The sequence below is a fragment of the Arvicola amphibius genome, chromosome 11 (genome assembly GCF_903992535.2).
Source record: "Arvicola amphibius chromosome 11, mArvAmp1.2, whole genome shotgun sequence".
In the NCBI taxonomy this organism is placed as follows: domain Eukaryota; kingdom Metazoa; phylum Chordata; class Mammalia; order Rodentia; family Cricetidae; genus Arvicola; species Arvicola amphibius.
This window is the reverse complement of record NC_052057.2, coordinates 8,772,139-8,787,245: the sequence shown is the minus strand read 5'-3', so window position 1 is coordinate 8,787,245 and position 15,107 is coordinate 8,772,139. Positions and strand designations below refer to the sequence as shown.

Below are 15,107 nucleotides of genomic sequence, written 5' to 3'. Positions count from 1 at the left end.
TTCTATCATTTGTAATTTCTGGAGAAATGGAGTTTGTTTTTAAGTCAAAGAATCTTAGGTATAGAAGCACCTGCTGTGCGGTTTTAGATACTACTTTTTTTTCTCTGCTTCTTTTATTGCTTCTGTTATGGACTATTTGATTAAAACCAAATATTACGAAGAGCTGATCTTCCCATGTTGCTAGCTTCATGGGAAAGCCAATAAAGACATGAGCTATTTAAGTTGCTTATTTTTAAACAAAATTAAAGTATTATTTTTGGCTACACTAGCTGCATTGCACATTGCCTACTAATATAAGACCTAGTTACTATTTAATTGGACAAGCACGGGGAGATAATAAATCTGTCCTTGGAGAAGATACTACTAAAAGTAGTGAATAAAAAAATCTCGCTCCTAGAATAGAAGCCTGTGGACTGCTCAATCACAAATGGGGAAGCTATACCTACCCCTTCTCCCAAGACTCAGAGAACATCAAGGGAAAGTGGGCAGAAACATTGTGAGACCTGAGGTCTGTAAAGAGAGGCATAATATAGATTCCTCTGGACAAGACAAGAGCACTAAACATACGAATCCACAGCAGCTGTGCCTGCCTACACACGTTCAAACCAGTCAGTATTTCAGCATAGTTGGGAGGAGATTATGAGCCCCCAACCCTTAGCTGAGGAGCTGTTGAAATGTGGAGCTCCGTGTGTGTATGGGGGGGGGGTGAGTTTTCTTTTAGAGTGTGGCCCCTGCTAGGTCAACCATGGTTCAGTAGCCCCACCCCCTTATATCCGTGGCACAAAATTAAACTCATCTATTTAAACGATGTGAAGTTAGGAAGAGGACAAGGAGTGTAGGTGGATCTTGGAAGAGTTGTGGGAAAGTAGGGATGATTGTGGTTAAACTACATTATACACATCTTGAAATTCTCTAAAACTTAATGAATTAATTAACAAACACCTCACTGCTTGACCCAACTTCAATCAGATTTCTCTGAACCGTTTTCTCAAGTAGCTATGGGACTCTCTCCTGGGTCTGATTAAAATTCCAGCTTTAGTAGGAATCCTGCTGGGTCAGCTTTGCAATTATCCATTACACTTTGTATCTTACCAAATTTCTCATTCATTGTCTTCAATATTTTATCATCCTAGTTTGTCTTTCACAAGAATCCTGTTAAGTCAGTTTAGCTAAATTGCCTCTTTTTCATGGAATTTCTCTTGGTAATTTTCGAATCATCTGGCTCCATTTTGTATATACACTGGCACACATAAGCACAGACACACACATACAGAGAGAAGAGAGAGAGAGAGAGAGAAGAGAGAGAGAGGTTTAGTATATATCCATCTATTCTTTTGTTTTTAATCATGCCAATCTCTCTCCACTATTTCAGAACACCCATTGCTGTCTAGTCTCTTGAATAATGTCTTTCTTATCATTTTTTAATGAGCATCACATGTATTTTGATAGCATTATTCTAGATTTTAAAAAAGAACACAGCCAGGCGGTGGTGGCGCACGCCTTTAATCCCAGCACTCGAAAGGCAGAGGCAGGCGGATCTCTGAGTTCGAGGCCAGCCTGGTCTATAAGAGCTAGTTCCAGGACAGGCTCTAGAAACTACAGGGAAACCCTGTCTCGAAAAACCAATAAATAAATAAATAAATAAATAAATAAATAAATAAATAAATAAATAATAAAAGAACACAACATATTTTAGCTTTTAATTTTTGATACTTCTTTTAAAGAGAGAAAGAGATCCACTAGATATTTATTCATAGCTGCTTGAGATAAAAGCAGTTTACCCAAAAGTTATTGTGGTTATTTAATAAAATAGTCTTAAAGGTTTAGAGACCCTATCTCCACAGGACAAGAAGGCTCCTGGGAACCAAATCATGTTGGAAGCCACAGACACTGCCAAAGAAAGGGAGTCTTCTAAGGCCCAGTGATCCTAAATTCCAGTTAGCTTTGTATTGATACTGAGTAACTCAGAAAAAAATCTTATGCATATGCCAGAGGATGTTAGAAACTTTATGGAACGCTGGTGTTAAACATACTACCTCTCTAGCTTTCCGTGTTGACTGTACGAGACTCGTTAGTCCCCAAGTGATGGGGCCCCAGGACCAACGTTCTTCCTAGATGCAAGCAAAATATTCAAGAAGCTAAGCTAATACTAGTTCTTTCGTGATCCACATTTCCCAGGGGCAGAGTGCTACCAACGCATTGTGAAGTATCATAGGGATAGTCCTCATTCAAGGAGTAACAGATGATACTTGGTACAATTTTAAAAGATCTTTAGTTCACTTCTGCCTCACTCAGGTTGTTGGATTGTACTGTGAAGAAAATAGTCTTGATAGAAAAATTTCTAACTTTAGAATTTTTAATAAGTTAAAAGAAAATTATTTTTAAAGGTTATAATTCTAATAAATGCAAATATAAACTGAAAATAAATTCTAAGACTTACTTATTTAGTCTCTAGTCAGTAAGGGACGACCAATTCAGTGGAGATTTCATGAAGCAGAATAATATATGTCTATAAAGAATATTAATTCTTAGCATTAATAATAATATTACATCAATAATACTGTAACGTATGTATTGCATAATATATTAATTATGTGTGAGTATATGACTGATATGCTAATTAATAACTTATTGCCTGAATTCCTCAGCAGCAACAGGAAGTGAATTGGAGTATCATTACTTAGTTGATGCAAAGCTGGGCTTCTCCATAGGGCAGGCATCATCCGCCTTCCATTATGTGTATGTGATCTGCATTTTTACGGACCTGACTACTGACATTGCTGTCAGTCTTGTAAAATTTAAAAGGCTATAGCTCGGTTCAGAATTTAGGCTCCCAAACTCATCGAATAATGTAAACTGAAAATATAGATATATGTTTAGACCACATATAGTCAGCATCTTGGCCCATTTCTTTCATAGTTTATACTGATAAATCGAATCTCTACCGCTTACTGTGTCCTCAGTTCTGCCCTTTCTATTTACCTGGCTTTTTCCCAAGTTCAACTTTTTTGAGATAAGTCTGAAAAAGCTTTCCTTTTGGGTTGATTTTACTCCACGGGGGAGAAGGGAACACAAGCATTTATCATGCTTGCTTTTATAATGCAAGTTAAGAACACAGGGAAGCTGAGCTGAGTGCCTGGGTTTAGATAAAAGTAAAAGAGGAAAGAACAAAAGTATTGCATGGCAAGAAACTTCAACCTTTCTCTCTGCAGATTCAACAATTCAGTTTGCTGAAACAAACAGTAGGGAATGTAAAGGAAAACAATCTACAGCTATGTTTGATGTGCACAGCTAGGCAGCCACAAAAGAATGAGACTTCAGGGAAGGGCAAGATGGTGGACGTTTATAAAACCCTCTTGACAACAGGCAGGAGGGGAGAAGCACAGGCAATATGGAGTAGTAATAAATGACCAGAAATCAGCTTTCTCTAAAGAATCTGAAAGAACCTGAAAGATAAACAATACATTGTGACAAAATCCATCCAAATATGATCCTGTTCTTATCTTCTGTCTGGCAGGACTAGAAGTGGCAAAGAGGATTGGAAGGCAGCCTTCTCTTTGGCAGTCTGAGCTTAAAGCAGATAAGATGGTATCAGACAGAAGCTGCTTTGAGTAGCTGTGAATCTGTAAAGACTTTTAAGATAATAAGCATACAAGGAGCCATGCATGGGGCTATTGTTTTTTGAGTTCCAACAATATCATATGTGATTACCAAATTAAACCCCTTTGCATTTCCTTACTACCCTGGTTACTGGTTTTAAGACACATATTGATTTAATGACTGCTTTGGAGATAAAAAAAAAAAGACAATTTATAAAGGGCATTATGTGCACATCTTTAGGAGAAAAAAGTGGAGATTTATTCATGCAACGACCGAAAGTTGATTGTAAATTTTTCTAACATTCCTCAGGACTATTTTTAGTTATTACTTCTCTGGCACAGGATGTAATGTTTTATAATTCATTAATTTTTTAAAATTTGGTTAGTTGTGCATGCGTGTGTGCATGCGCTCACACATATGCCATGTGCAGTGTGGAAATCAGAGAGATGAAAGAAAAACTTTCAGGAGTTGATTCTCTCCATCCACCGCATGGATTCAAGTTATCAAACTCACATTGCCAGGCTTGTTGCAAATGCCTTTACTACCGAGTGAGCAGTCTCTCCAGCTCCATAATGCTCTTTTCGATTGATACCTTTTTAGCAATTTTGTGATTACAAATGTAGTCATTATAATATTTCAAAAATGCAATGTTATTATTTGGGTAGTTCACCCCATAGTACTGCCTTTCACATGCATTTTTAGTTTAGTTTGATATATAGGGTTATAAGATAATTGATATCGGAAAGCCTTGATAGTTTAGCACCCCAACAATAACCCTCATCCTAAAATAGAAGGATAATTTCCCTTTCCTAACATTAAAACACTGTGATTCATTCTGAGAGGTCTGATAACTTTTCTGTCTTTCACTACACTGCTTGACATCTAATGGACTGGGGTTTTGTTGTTGTTGTTATTGGTCATTTGTTATTCTCTTTTCATTTGTTTGTTTTGGCTATCCCCAAAGGGAAAGACATATCTGCATGAATATATCTTTCTAGGTCCCTTTTGACACATTTGGTTGATGAAAGTTAGTTGTTTTTTTCCATTAACATCTGCAGCATGTACAGCAAATGTATGTTTCCAGCAACTGTTCTTGTTTCTTCTCCATACACAGGATCCAGGTGTGGATAGTTCCAGATCAATCTTGAAGGAAAGCTTTCAGTTGTGAGATGCAGAACTAAGGAAGCCAGTGAGGGAATGAAAGATCCCCTGATGTTCAAAGTCCACACTTGTTCAGTCTGTAGCCTGAAACAACAACCATGTCACAGCTTGCCTCTCCGCCTGAAGAGCAGCTGGTTTCTTTGAATTAAAACACTTATTCAAATTTCAGAAAAATTGATACAGGGGAAGAGGAGGAAAAATTCTGCATGTTACAAATGGAAATTTTGCTGAATTACTGGCCTGCTCAGATGCAGGTTATTATTGTTGTTATTATTGCTATCATCATCATAATAATTATTATTAATTATTTCTAACAGGTAGTGACCTTTTTCTGTCTTGGACCAATTAATTATTCCATAAATTTTCCAACATCAGCACTGATGATCTAATACATACCTTTCTCTTAGTAAAACAGAAAACAAAGACCTGGAGATTTCTGCTCATCTCATGTTTTATCGAGAGAGTAAATACTTGCCAAAATTGGAATAGTGTTTTTCAACAGTTTACCAAAGGATCATCATAATGTTTTTAAAACATAAGGCAAAAAAAGATGTGATCTTTCATGAATACAAACACTTTCAGTTTAAGTAACTGAAATTTTTTTCCTTCCCTCTTTTTGTTAGTTGTTCATCCTTAGTTATTACCACCTGCTTTTTTTTAGTTTTTCCTGGAGAAAGGACATTTAGCCATTTTTCACAACTTACAATAAGGAAATGCTTTCTAATGTAAAATAATTGTGTTGTTAAAACATAAATAAGATAAAATTTTGCATTGTCTCACTAATTAGGTTAGGTACCAGAAAAGATTTAGTTTCTGTTTTTGAATCCTTGTGTCATTCACTTATTTACTTGAGAGTGTGGGGGGGAAGGGTGCACATGCCACAGCATGTATGTGAGGTCAGACGACAGCTTTAGGGAGTCTGTTCTATTCTTCCACCGTGTGAGTCTTGGGGTTGGCAGTCAGGTCGTCAGGCTTGGCAGCAAACTCCTTTGCCTGATGTACCATCTCATAAGCCTGAGATGCTTTATTTTCTTTCTTAAATGCATTCTTATTCATGTGTGTATGTGCGTGCCTCTTTTTACGTGGACCATGTGCATACGGGTGATATCCAAGGCCATACAGATTGTTGGATCCCCTGGATCTGGAGTTGCAGGCAATTGTGAGGTCCCTATGGGGGTGCTGGGAGTGGAGCACGGGTCTTCTGTAAGAACAGCAAGGGCTCTTAACACTTTAGCCATTTCTCTCTCGAGACTTTTTAAAACTATTTATTAGTGCTGACATTTAATTATATGATTCTCGTAAAGCAGTTATAAGAATAGCATTCCCTCGTGTGCTTTATGTTGTATCTGTAATGCAGTGCGTGCGCATATTCACGTGCACTCAGCCTCATTACCACTGGTGAGAAGGGGAGAAGTGAAGAACTTCCCAATAGTTTATTCGAAGCTGAATCCTTCTACCCTTTCTACAACTGCAGCATGTATCTACTGCTATTCCGGAACTGTAGCCCTTTGTAATTTCGCATTAAAGCATTCAAGTCAGCCTGTTGTAAATAATAAATCTCCAAAGTAAGGTTCCATGTGAGGGCGAGTGGCTTGAGAATGTTGCTTATTAATACTAGTGGCCCTGGCATTTTGCAGACTAATGTTATTCCCAGTAACATTTGGGTGGCCCCTGTGTGATTGCCCAAGGGGGTGTGCTTGTTCTTAACTGCTTCCTGTGGCCAGCTGTCACATCATACCAGTGTTAGTGACAGTACCACTTTGTCAGGCTTGGAAAGGTGGCCTCACATTCAGTGAGGACATACTTTATCAAAAATAGTAACAAATGAAAATGAGCTACTATCCTTGGGCTCAGATGAAAGTAACCTGTAGTGTTCAGAAGCTGCAGCCCCTTGGCTGTTCCTCCAGATACAGCGCTGTGTGACTTCAAGTCTTATACCATCCTAATTCAATAAGCGTTGATTTGTCACTTCTCTCATGTAATGAATTCACTGCTTGTTCTCATTAGCCTGGCGTACACAAAGAAGAATACCCTTTGTTAGTGTCCTCAAACCCCTCAGAAGCGATGCTACATATATGGAATTACCTTTAATCGATGGAAACAGAGAAGGACATTGTTGAAATTCTAACTGAAAAACAGAGAGAGTGTTCGTGAAGGTTGCAGGGCAGAGGCTGAGTCGTGGTTAGAACAGGAGCGAGGCGAACTGTGGTAAGGTTGTTCCAGAAAGATCTGCACAGGCTAGCATGAAGAGAGGGGCTTCTGGGGCTTGTGTTTCCACCGGGAGTCTGGCAAGAGTGGCCGGGTAAATGAAGGACGGTAGTGTGTAGAAATTTATACTGCCTCACAGTGCGAAGTTTTATAGACAAGGCTAAAGGTTTGGGGGTTTGGTCTTCAGGCATGAGAGGGCTTTTGCGGTTTTGTCAAGGCCGTCCTCTGGAGGGTACCAGCGTGTTAGGTAGAAGAGGATAGTTAGCAGTCAGAGAACAATGGAATCATGGGTTGAGTTCTGAGCACGGATCAAATGGCAACAACTGCATTTGCAGCCTTTGAGTAAACATAGCGAGAAGAACATTGCATACAGAGTGGAAATGTTGACAGCCCACTGACTGTGAGCGGAAAGAGATCAACTAGAAACAAATATGGATTTTGGAAGGAAAAGTCCTTGATAAGGCGAGGAGTCCTCTTTGAGCCAGATGGCCTTCAAAGCTCTCAAGCAAGATAAAGACTTTTAAAACCCACAGGAGCATTTAGCAATGCATATTGGAAAGTAGGCTTGAATATCTTTGAGAATATGCTGTTAATTAGTGAGAATATTAGTATTATGTTTAATAGTAAGACCCTGGCATTTTGTAGACTAGTATGAGCTGTGTATCCAAGAAAAAAGAACAAGGCCAAATAAGATGTATATGGAACATACATACTTATACATTAGGGAAATGAGATCCTGCCCCAGCCAACATTTAAATACCCAAGAGCAGGATCGGTGACACCTGAAATACATAACCAGGTTGGCAAAGGAAATTTGGCCTGTAAACTGGAAGTTCTCTTTCTTCAGCTGAGTATCTAAGCTTTTAAAATGTAGGTCTTTCTATAGTTTTGAAAAAATGTTTCATGGTCTGACCTACTGTCCCGGTTCCCAGCCACAGGCCCCCAATTTCCGAGTGTAATTTGCTGTCCTTAGCTGGCTGCTCGCAGCCTTGCCAGAAACCTCTTCCACAAACATACCGGGTAATTATTACCACAGTCCTCTGGTTATTGGAAGATAGATGAATGGTTTTGACATTCTCCTGAAGACAGGTGACTTGCAAAATGCAGGATGCCAAACACAGATTCTTTATCTGAGCTATCTGCTGTAGACTAGGGCATCTTTGTCCGAGGTCCCTGATTACCCTGCACAAGGAATATCTGCTCTCATCAATGTGACACCTTTTTCTGATGGGTCAGTTGATGGGGTGGTGACTTTTAGAGGATCGCTTTTCTCTAAAAGGTAAGACCATATTATAGTGTGTATTCTCAAACCATATGAGTGGTTTCCTAAGGATGAGAGCCTGTAGTTAAATATTTTTATATCTTTACAAACCTCTCTGCTCTTGGTTGAATGAATGTACAAAAATGTTACGCTCATTGGGCCGGGGGAATAATAAGTCCTCATTTTCAGACTACAGCCTCTGGTTTAACAGATGGGAACATGGAAACAATTTTTTTCTTCATAGTAATATCCCATTATTGTAACTTGTATGTTACAATGAGTAGTTCACAGGAATTTCCTCATTTATTTCTTTAGTAATTTTGTAGCAAAGGGTTTGCATTTTCATTCACAGATGTGGTCACTAAGACTGAGAAAATGCATCTGACTTGCTGGGTTACTGAGTGTACACCAAATCCTATTGCCTGAGGCTTGTATCTTTCTGTTTTCCCAAAGTCTGGAGGAGCATTGCATCAATAGACCAGGCCAGGTAGGATGACTTGAGTCCCAGTTCTGAGTCCAGAGCTCATATGATAATGGGAAAGTTTGTATAATCTCAGATTACATTGCCTCCATTTATAAAGTGGGAGTACTGCTTGTAGGGCAGCAGCAAAATTAGCAAAATAGCAAGCTGCTATCATCTCATGAGACACTCAGTTATAAATTAAAATTCCTATGAAAACATTTTAATAGACAGTATCATTTTCTGGACTGTACTGATAATACAGTTTCATTTCATATGAATAATATACTTTTTGTTACCTTGAAATTTGATATTCGTGTTAATCTCAGTGTCTTTTAAAGACCTGCATTATTGATTAGCAGGCCTTCCCCGTCAAGAAGTTGAGATGGTCTATCAACTGTTGAATGTACTGATCAAGAACATGGGCTTTGGGGAAACATGGGACATCAACAGATTAAGGTACTTGCTCTGAAGCCTGATGACCTCGCTTCAGTGCCCAGTACTCATAGTGGAAGAGAGACCCAAACTCCTCAAGCTGTGCTCTTCAGCATGGACACAACCCCTACTCACATAGATGCATAAACAAATAAACAAAAGTGGAAAAAAAAACAAGGTGGGTTTTTAATCTGACTTGGATTTATGATCCGCTAAGGATTATTAAACCTAATGAATTAAATAATAGATAAGTCTTTCCTTCTTTTTAGGAGAGACCCTGCCAATTTTCCTTCTGAACTCAGAGGAAACTCCGGGTGTGTTCTGAGGGGGAATCCATGAAAGCAGGAATGGCCAGCATCTGTAGATTTCCAGTGCTGGGGTCTTGTCAGCTGGCTCTACCTCAGTGAAGTCTAAGTCACAGGGCATCTCTTGATGCAGTTGCTTACCCCCTCCCCAGTAGCCCTAGCATTTAAAACATAGGCTGTGAGGTATCTTATTGAGTCTGCCTTCCTAAATGTGCCAGTCAGTATTCCCCAACCCTTAAAACAAAAGCGAGGAGATGAGTGTTGTGCAGAGAACCTTGAGTCTCATCAGACAAAAAGAAAACATTTATCTAACTCTAAAATGTGAAGGGCTTATAGAAAGTGACCCAAGAGTTCTCTGAAATCAGAATCACAACACAGAACAGTTGGAGTCTTCTGGAGGAAAGCCTGCTGGAAGTGTACTCCAGTCAGATTCCTGTGTACACTGTTAGTTGATTAAGTGAGTCTATCAACTCTAATTAAAATACAATTTTCCTAATGTGTTTGTTCAACATTACTCTATGTGGTGTTTTAATGGTAGATTTAAAAAATCATCAAGAACAAATAAATTACTAAATTGTTTGAATAAACAGTGTGATTCCAGATGTCCATAGTGACTTAATGGGAAACTATGAGAGAGAGAAAGAGAGAGAGAGAGAGAGAGAGAGAGAGAGAGAGAGAGAGAGAGAGAGAGAGAGAGAGAGAGAGAGAGAGAGAGAGAAGCAACTGGAAGGAGGAAGCAGTTTGTTTGGCTACAGTTTCATATCACTGCTCATTATTGGAGCATATCAGGACAAGAACTCAAACTGGGTGGGAACGTGGAGCCAGGAGCTGAGACGCATCATGGCTTGCTCAACCTGCTTTGTTCTAGAACCTAGGACCACCAGACCAGGGATAGCACCATCCACCATGATCTGGACCATGCCCCATCAATTACTAATTAAGAAATTTCCTAGAGGTGGATGTTATGAAGGCATATTCTCGATTTTTATTTTGGAATTATGCTTCCCTTCTTTCAGATGACTCTAACATGTGTCCAGTTAGCATAAAACTAGCCAGGACACCATATATACATTAATGTCATGAATGTTATGACCATGTGCAGCCTGCTCCTTGTAGAATCATTGCAACTTAGCTATTTTTTCTTTTCAACTGACTATTGATTGATTGTTTTTAAAAGTAAAAGTCCGAGGATTGTGGCTTGTGATAGTTAATCTTGATTGTCAGCTGGACATATGTGACAAGAAGGAACTTCAGTTGAAGAATTGCTTCTATCAGACTCACCTGTAGGCATGTCTGTTTGCTGTGTTCTTGATTTCTCATTGATGCAGGAGGTCCTAGTCCACTGTGGGCCTTCATTAGGCAGGTGAGCCTGAGTTGTATAAGACAGATGCCTGAAAGACAAATAGACCCTATCCTACTCAAATTGATTTTAGTGAGTGCTTTATCACAACAACAGAAAGCAAACTATAATTGACGGTGTTTAACCCAGTTTTAGAGTATGTACTTAGCATGTATGCCTTCCATTCAAAGTACACACACACACACACAGACACGGGTGGGACAGGAGAGAAAACTTATTTTTAAATCTTTAATGTGACTTTTTTAACAGATAAATTAATATTGAACTGTTTTTAAATCTTCAACTTATAAAAAAGTTTATCTTATAATTCTACCAAGTACTAATTCTTTGTTTTTCTTCCATTAACTTGTGGATCAGAGATAATAGTTAATATATATATTACTGTTTTACAGACTTGAAACCATTCCAGGATGGCTTTCTTTGGGCTGTTCTCTTTGCTGGCCATGCAATGTGTGGTGATAGGGGCGGCTTTCCCAGATGAGCCCATGGCGGAGTGGTCAGTGAATATGTACAATCATCTTCGAGCCACCGGGGAAGATGAAAACATCCTCTTTTCCCCTCTGAGCATTGCCCTTGCAATGGGAGTGATGGAACTCGGGGCTCAAGGATCTACGCTGAAAGAAATCCGTCATGCAATGGGATATGATAGCCTGAAAAATGGTGAGTTCCTGGGTTTTAGTTCTCATAATTATTTGGGTTTAACTTTTAATTTAATCACATTGCCTTCTGTCAGAGGAGGCAATATTTACAAGAGGTTAGGGATAATCTTATTGCAAGAAAATGGTTAGAAGAGTTAAAATTTATAAAAAGGGGTTCATTCCCGTCTCTAGTCATAGCTGAGCAAATCCAAGGAAAGTGCATCTTCTCAAAGGTATTATTTAAATAAGCTTGCATAGTTTTGGCATAGTAAAGAAAGTGATTCTGTAATTTCCAGTGTAAATTATCATAAAAATAATTGAAAAGGTAGCTGTGATAGAGGATAAAAAGAAAGGCATCATGATTTCAGAAGAATATCAATTTTTTCTTTACAACCAATGATATTTTCATTGCTTAAATAATATCCAGGTTTTTGAAATGCATTATTATAAAATTATATCAACTAGGGAAAATTTGGAAATGGGTGTGGTTTCTGTTTTAACACTTCTATCTAGCATGCATATGAACAAATTCATCAGAAAGTTTAAAAAGAAAGCAATGGATTTTCTACCAATGTTATTTAATTGTCAGGTGAGAGGAAATTTTAAAGGAATATCTTCTAGATAACTAATTTTTGCTTGATAACCCCCCAAAAAGATTATTTGAATGCAACTAATCCAGGTATTTTGAAAGAAAACCACTTACATTTGTTTTTATTTTTATAGACTTTATTCACATCACAATGCAAGACTACAGTTCAACCTGCCTAGCATGTATAAGGTCCCAGGCTTGATCTCTGACTCTGCAAAACTAACAAACTAAAAACAAAACAAACAAACAAACAAAAACAAAGAGTAACACTTGGTGACCTGGACCAAGCTAATCTGAGCACCTAGAACTAGCACTTGAAAGCTCCCTGCCATCTCTCTATGAGGACCGAGCGTGCTGCTTTTCGCTGGCTCGGTTCTCCTAAAGTCCTTCTCTGTTATAGTGGTCTTTCACCATGCCTCTTTCATTGATAAACTTGTCATTTGTCATCTTGCAGGTGAAGAATTTTCTTTCCTAAAAGATTTCTCTGACATGGTATCTGCTGAAGAGAGCCAATATGTGATGAAAATTGCCAATTCCCTCCTTGTGCAAAATGGGTTTCATATTAATGATGAGTTCTTGCAAATGATGAAAAAGTACTTTAATGCGGAAGTCAATCATGTGGATTTCAGCCAAAATGTTGCTGTGGCCAACTACATCAATAAGTGGGTGGAGAATTACACAAACAGTATGTCCTTTCTTTTCACTGTTTAACTAAGTATTTAACATCTTTTACTTTGGGATGTAGGCGTACCCTCACTTTTATTAAATAAGTTAAATACATGGCTGTGAGTAGAATATTGGCTCTGATCATCTGCCATAAATGCTCCCTAAGAGATGGAACCCCCTTGTGTAGCTACTGTATGGAATTTTGTTTGAACTATTTGATAAATTAGTTAGACAGAATGGTAGTTGGTGATAGTTTCACTGTAAGACTCAAATAAAAAAAAAGAGGCTGGGTGATGGTAGCATATGCCTTTAATCCCAGCATTCGGGAGGCAGAGTCAGGCAGATCTCTGTGAGTTCGAGGCCAGACTGGTTACAGGGCAAGTTCCAGGATAGGCACCAAAGCTACATGGAGAAATCCTGTCTCTGAAAAACAAAAACAAAACAAAAAATTAAATAAAATACAATAAGAAATAAAAATCAAAGTTTGAAGTTTTTTCCATGGTTTTACAACCACAATAATTAATAGGTAATTTTAAGAAGGTAAAAATATTCATTCTAGAAAGAGTGCTCCGCTGTAGCTCAAGTAAGTAGAGAGGAATTACAAACCGGCTGCACATACTTTCTATTTTATTTCTAATTCATGTTTGTTGTTGTAAATTTTATTTTTATTTTATGTGTATATATGTTAGCCTCAGTGTATATATGTGAACCAGTTGCATATCCATGTAGACCAGAAAAGGGCTTCAGATCCCCTGAAACTAGAGTTACAGGTCTGTGTGTGAGCCTGTGGGTACTAAGAACCAATCCTATGTTCTTTGTAAGAGCAGCAAGTGCTCTTAACTGCTGAGATATCTCTTCAGCCCCAATCCTTCATATTTTAGATGCATTTAACTCCTCTCGGTGGTAAAATTGCATCATTTATTTTTCAATTAGCCAGGAAGATGACTGAAATAATAATCTAAAAATTGAGACTAATTAAAAGCAGTTTAATGGAAGAAAAGGGGGAGAAAATTAATGTAGGAGAATATGTGGACAACATGTATAATAAACAATATACATGATTTATAAAAACATAAAAAATGAATTGAAAATAAATTAATATTTTAAGTAGATTAGTATAGTTCTTTATTACATGGACTATTAATGTCATAAATTTCCAAATGTTTGTATTGTAAAATCTTATGTTAGAACAAAAAACACTATCAGATACCCTAAATCCTACAATCCTACAATTCATACAACCTTGAGATAGTGCTTAAGAAATGGTATGGTTGACAAAATGAGAAAGTATTAAATAAATTTGGTCTTCTTTAGATTATGAGATTATTTGTGATATAGCAGAGACATTTTAACATTATTAAGGATTCCAAAAGAATAACTATCTACCTTAAATATATTACATTATTAAAATATGGTAGCTTTCAAATTATTTTTTGGCACTCTTAAAATAGCAGCCACCCCCCATTTGTTAATGTTGTTACTTCCTGTGTATGGTGGCATTCTTCCTTTAAAAGTAAGATGCTCTACTTCTGTTATACACACATCTTGCATCTTTAGAGACCACTCTGTCAGAGGGTGGTGTCGAAGTTATTTGGTTTGCCTTTCCACTTTTTAATTTAAAGTGAATTCTCATCTGCTTCGCCTGAACAGGTCTGTTGAAAGATTTGGTGTCGCCAAGGGATTTTGATGCTGTCACTCATCTGGCTCTCATCAACGCTGTGTATTTCAAAGGGAATTGGAAATCCCAGTTTAGACCTGAAAATACCAGAACTTTTTCCTTCACTAAAGACGATGAAAGTGAAGTACAGATTCCAATGATGTATCAACAAGGGGAATTTTATTATGGTAAGGCATTTTTTTTATGTTTTTTAATTCTTGTAGTATATCAACAAATCTTTTAAAAGTATGAAATATTTATTGCTCCAATTTCTTGTGAGTATAATTTGGGCTGTCGTTCAATTTGCTTGCCTGCAATTCCAAAGACTTGTCATTAGATCATGACTGAATAGTATAGGTATTAACAGTTTTCCAGTATACATATAATTAATTACACATGCCAAGTGGCTTTATTCATCTAAAATTATCTGATATTGGGTCGGCAATATGGCTTCCCGGGTTAAGCATTTGCTATGTAAGCATGGGGACCTGAGTTTGAATCCCCAGCACAAATAACCATTCATATTTTGGAAAAAACAATCAATAGAAGCCTAATTTAAAAATAAAGTGAATTTCAGTATTTGGAAGACTATGTTTATTTGGAAAGCAGAATTGTTTGTTCCTGTCTTTTTTCTCTTGCAAGTAACTGAAAATATTGTTCGACCATCACTTCTCCTCTTACTGCCGATGAGTAGCATATCGACCTCTCACCGTCCCCTCAAACACAGTTTACATGCCCTATCCTCTTTCTTAAACAGCCTTATTTTA

General features: G+C 37.8%; 1 protein-coding gene across 1 annotated transcript in view; it reads left to right on the top strand.

The window, feature by feature from the left end:
• Serpini1 (serpin family I member 1) overlaps window positions 1–15,107 on the top strand; it is a 75,581-nt gene that overhangs the window by 39,184 nt on the left and 21,290 nt on the right. Inside the window, exons 2-4 of the mRNA XM_038348009.1 lie at window positions 11,183–11,450; window positions 12,472–12,702; window positions 14,334–14,528. Coding sequence (XP_038203937.1) covers window positions 11,201–11,450; window positions 12,472–12,702; window positions 14,334–14,528 — 676 coding nt within the window. The 5' untranslated portion in view covers window positions 11,183–11,200. The remainder of the gene's footprint in view (window positions 1–11,182; window positions 11,451–12,471; window positions 12,703–14,333; window positions 14,529–15,107) is intronic.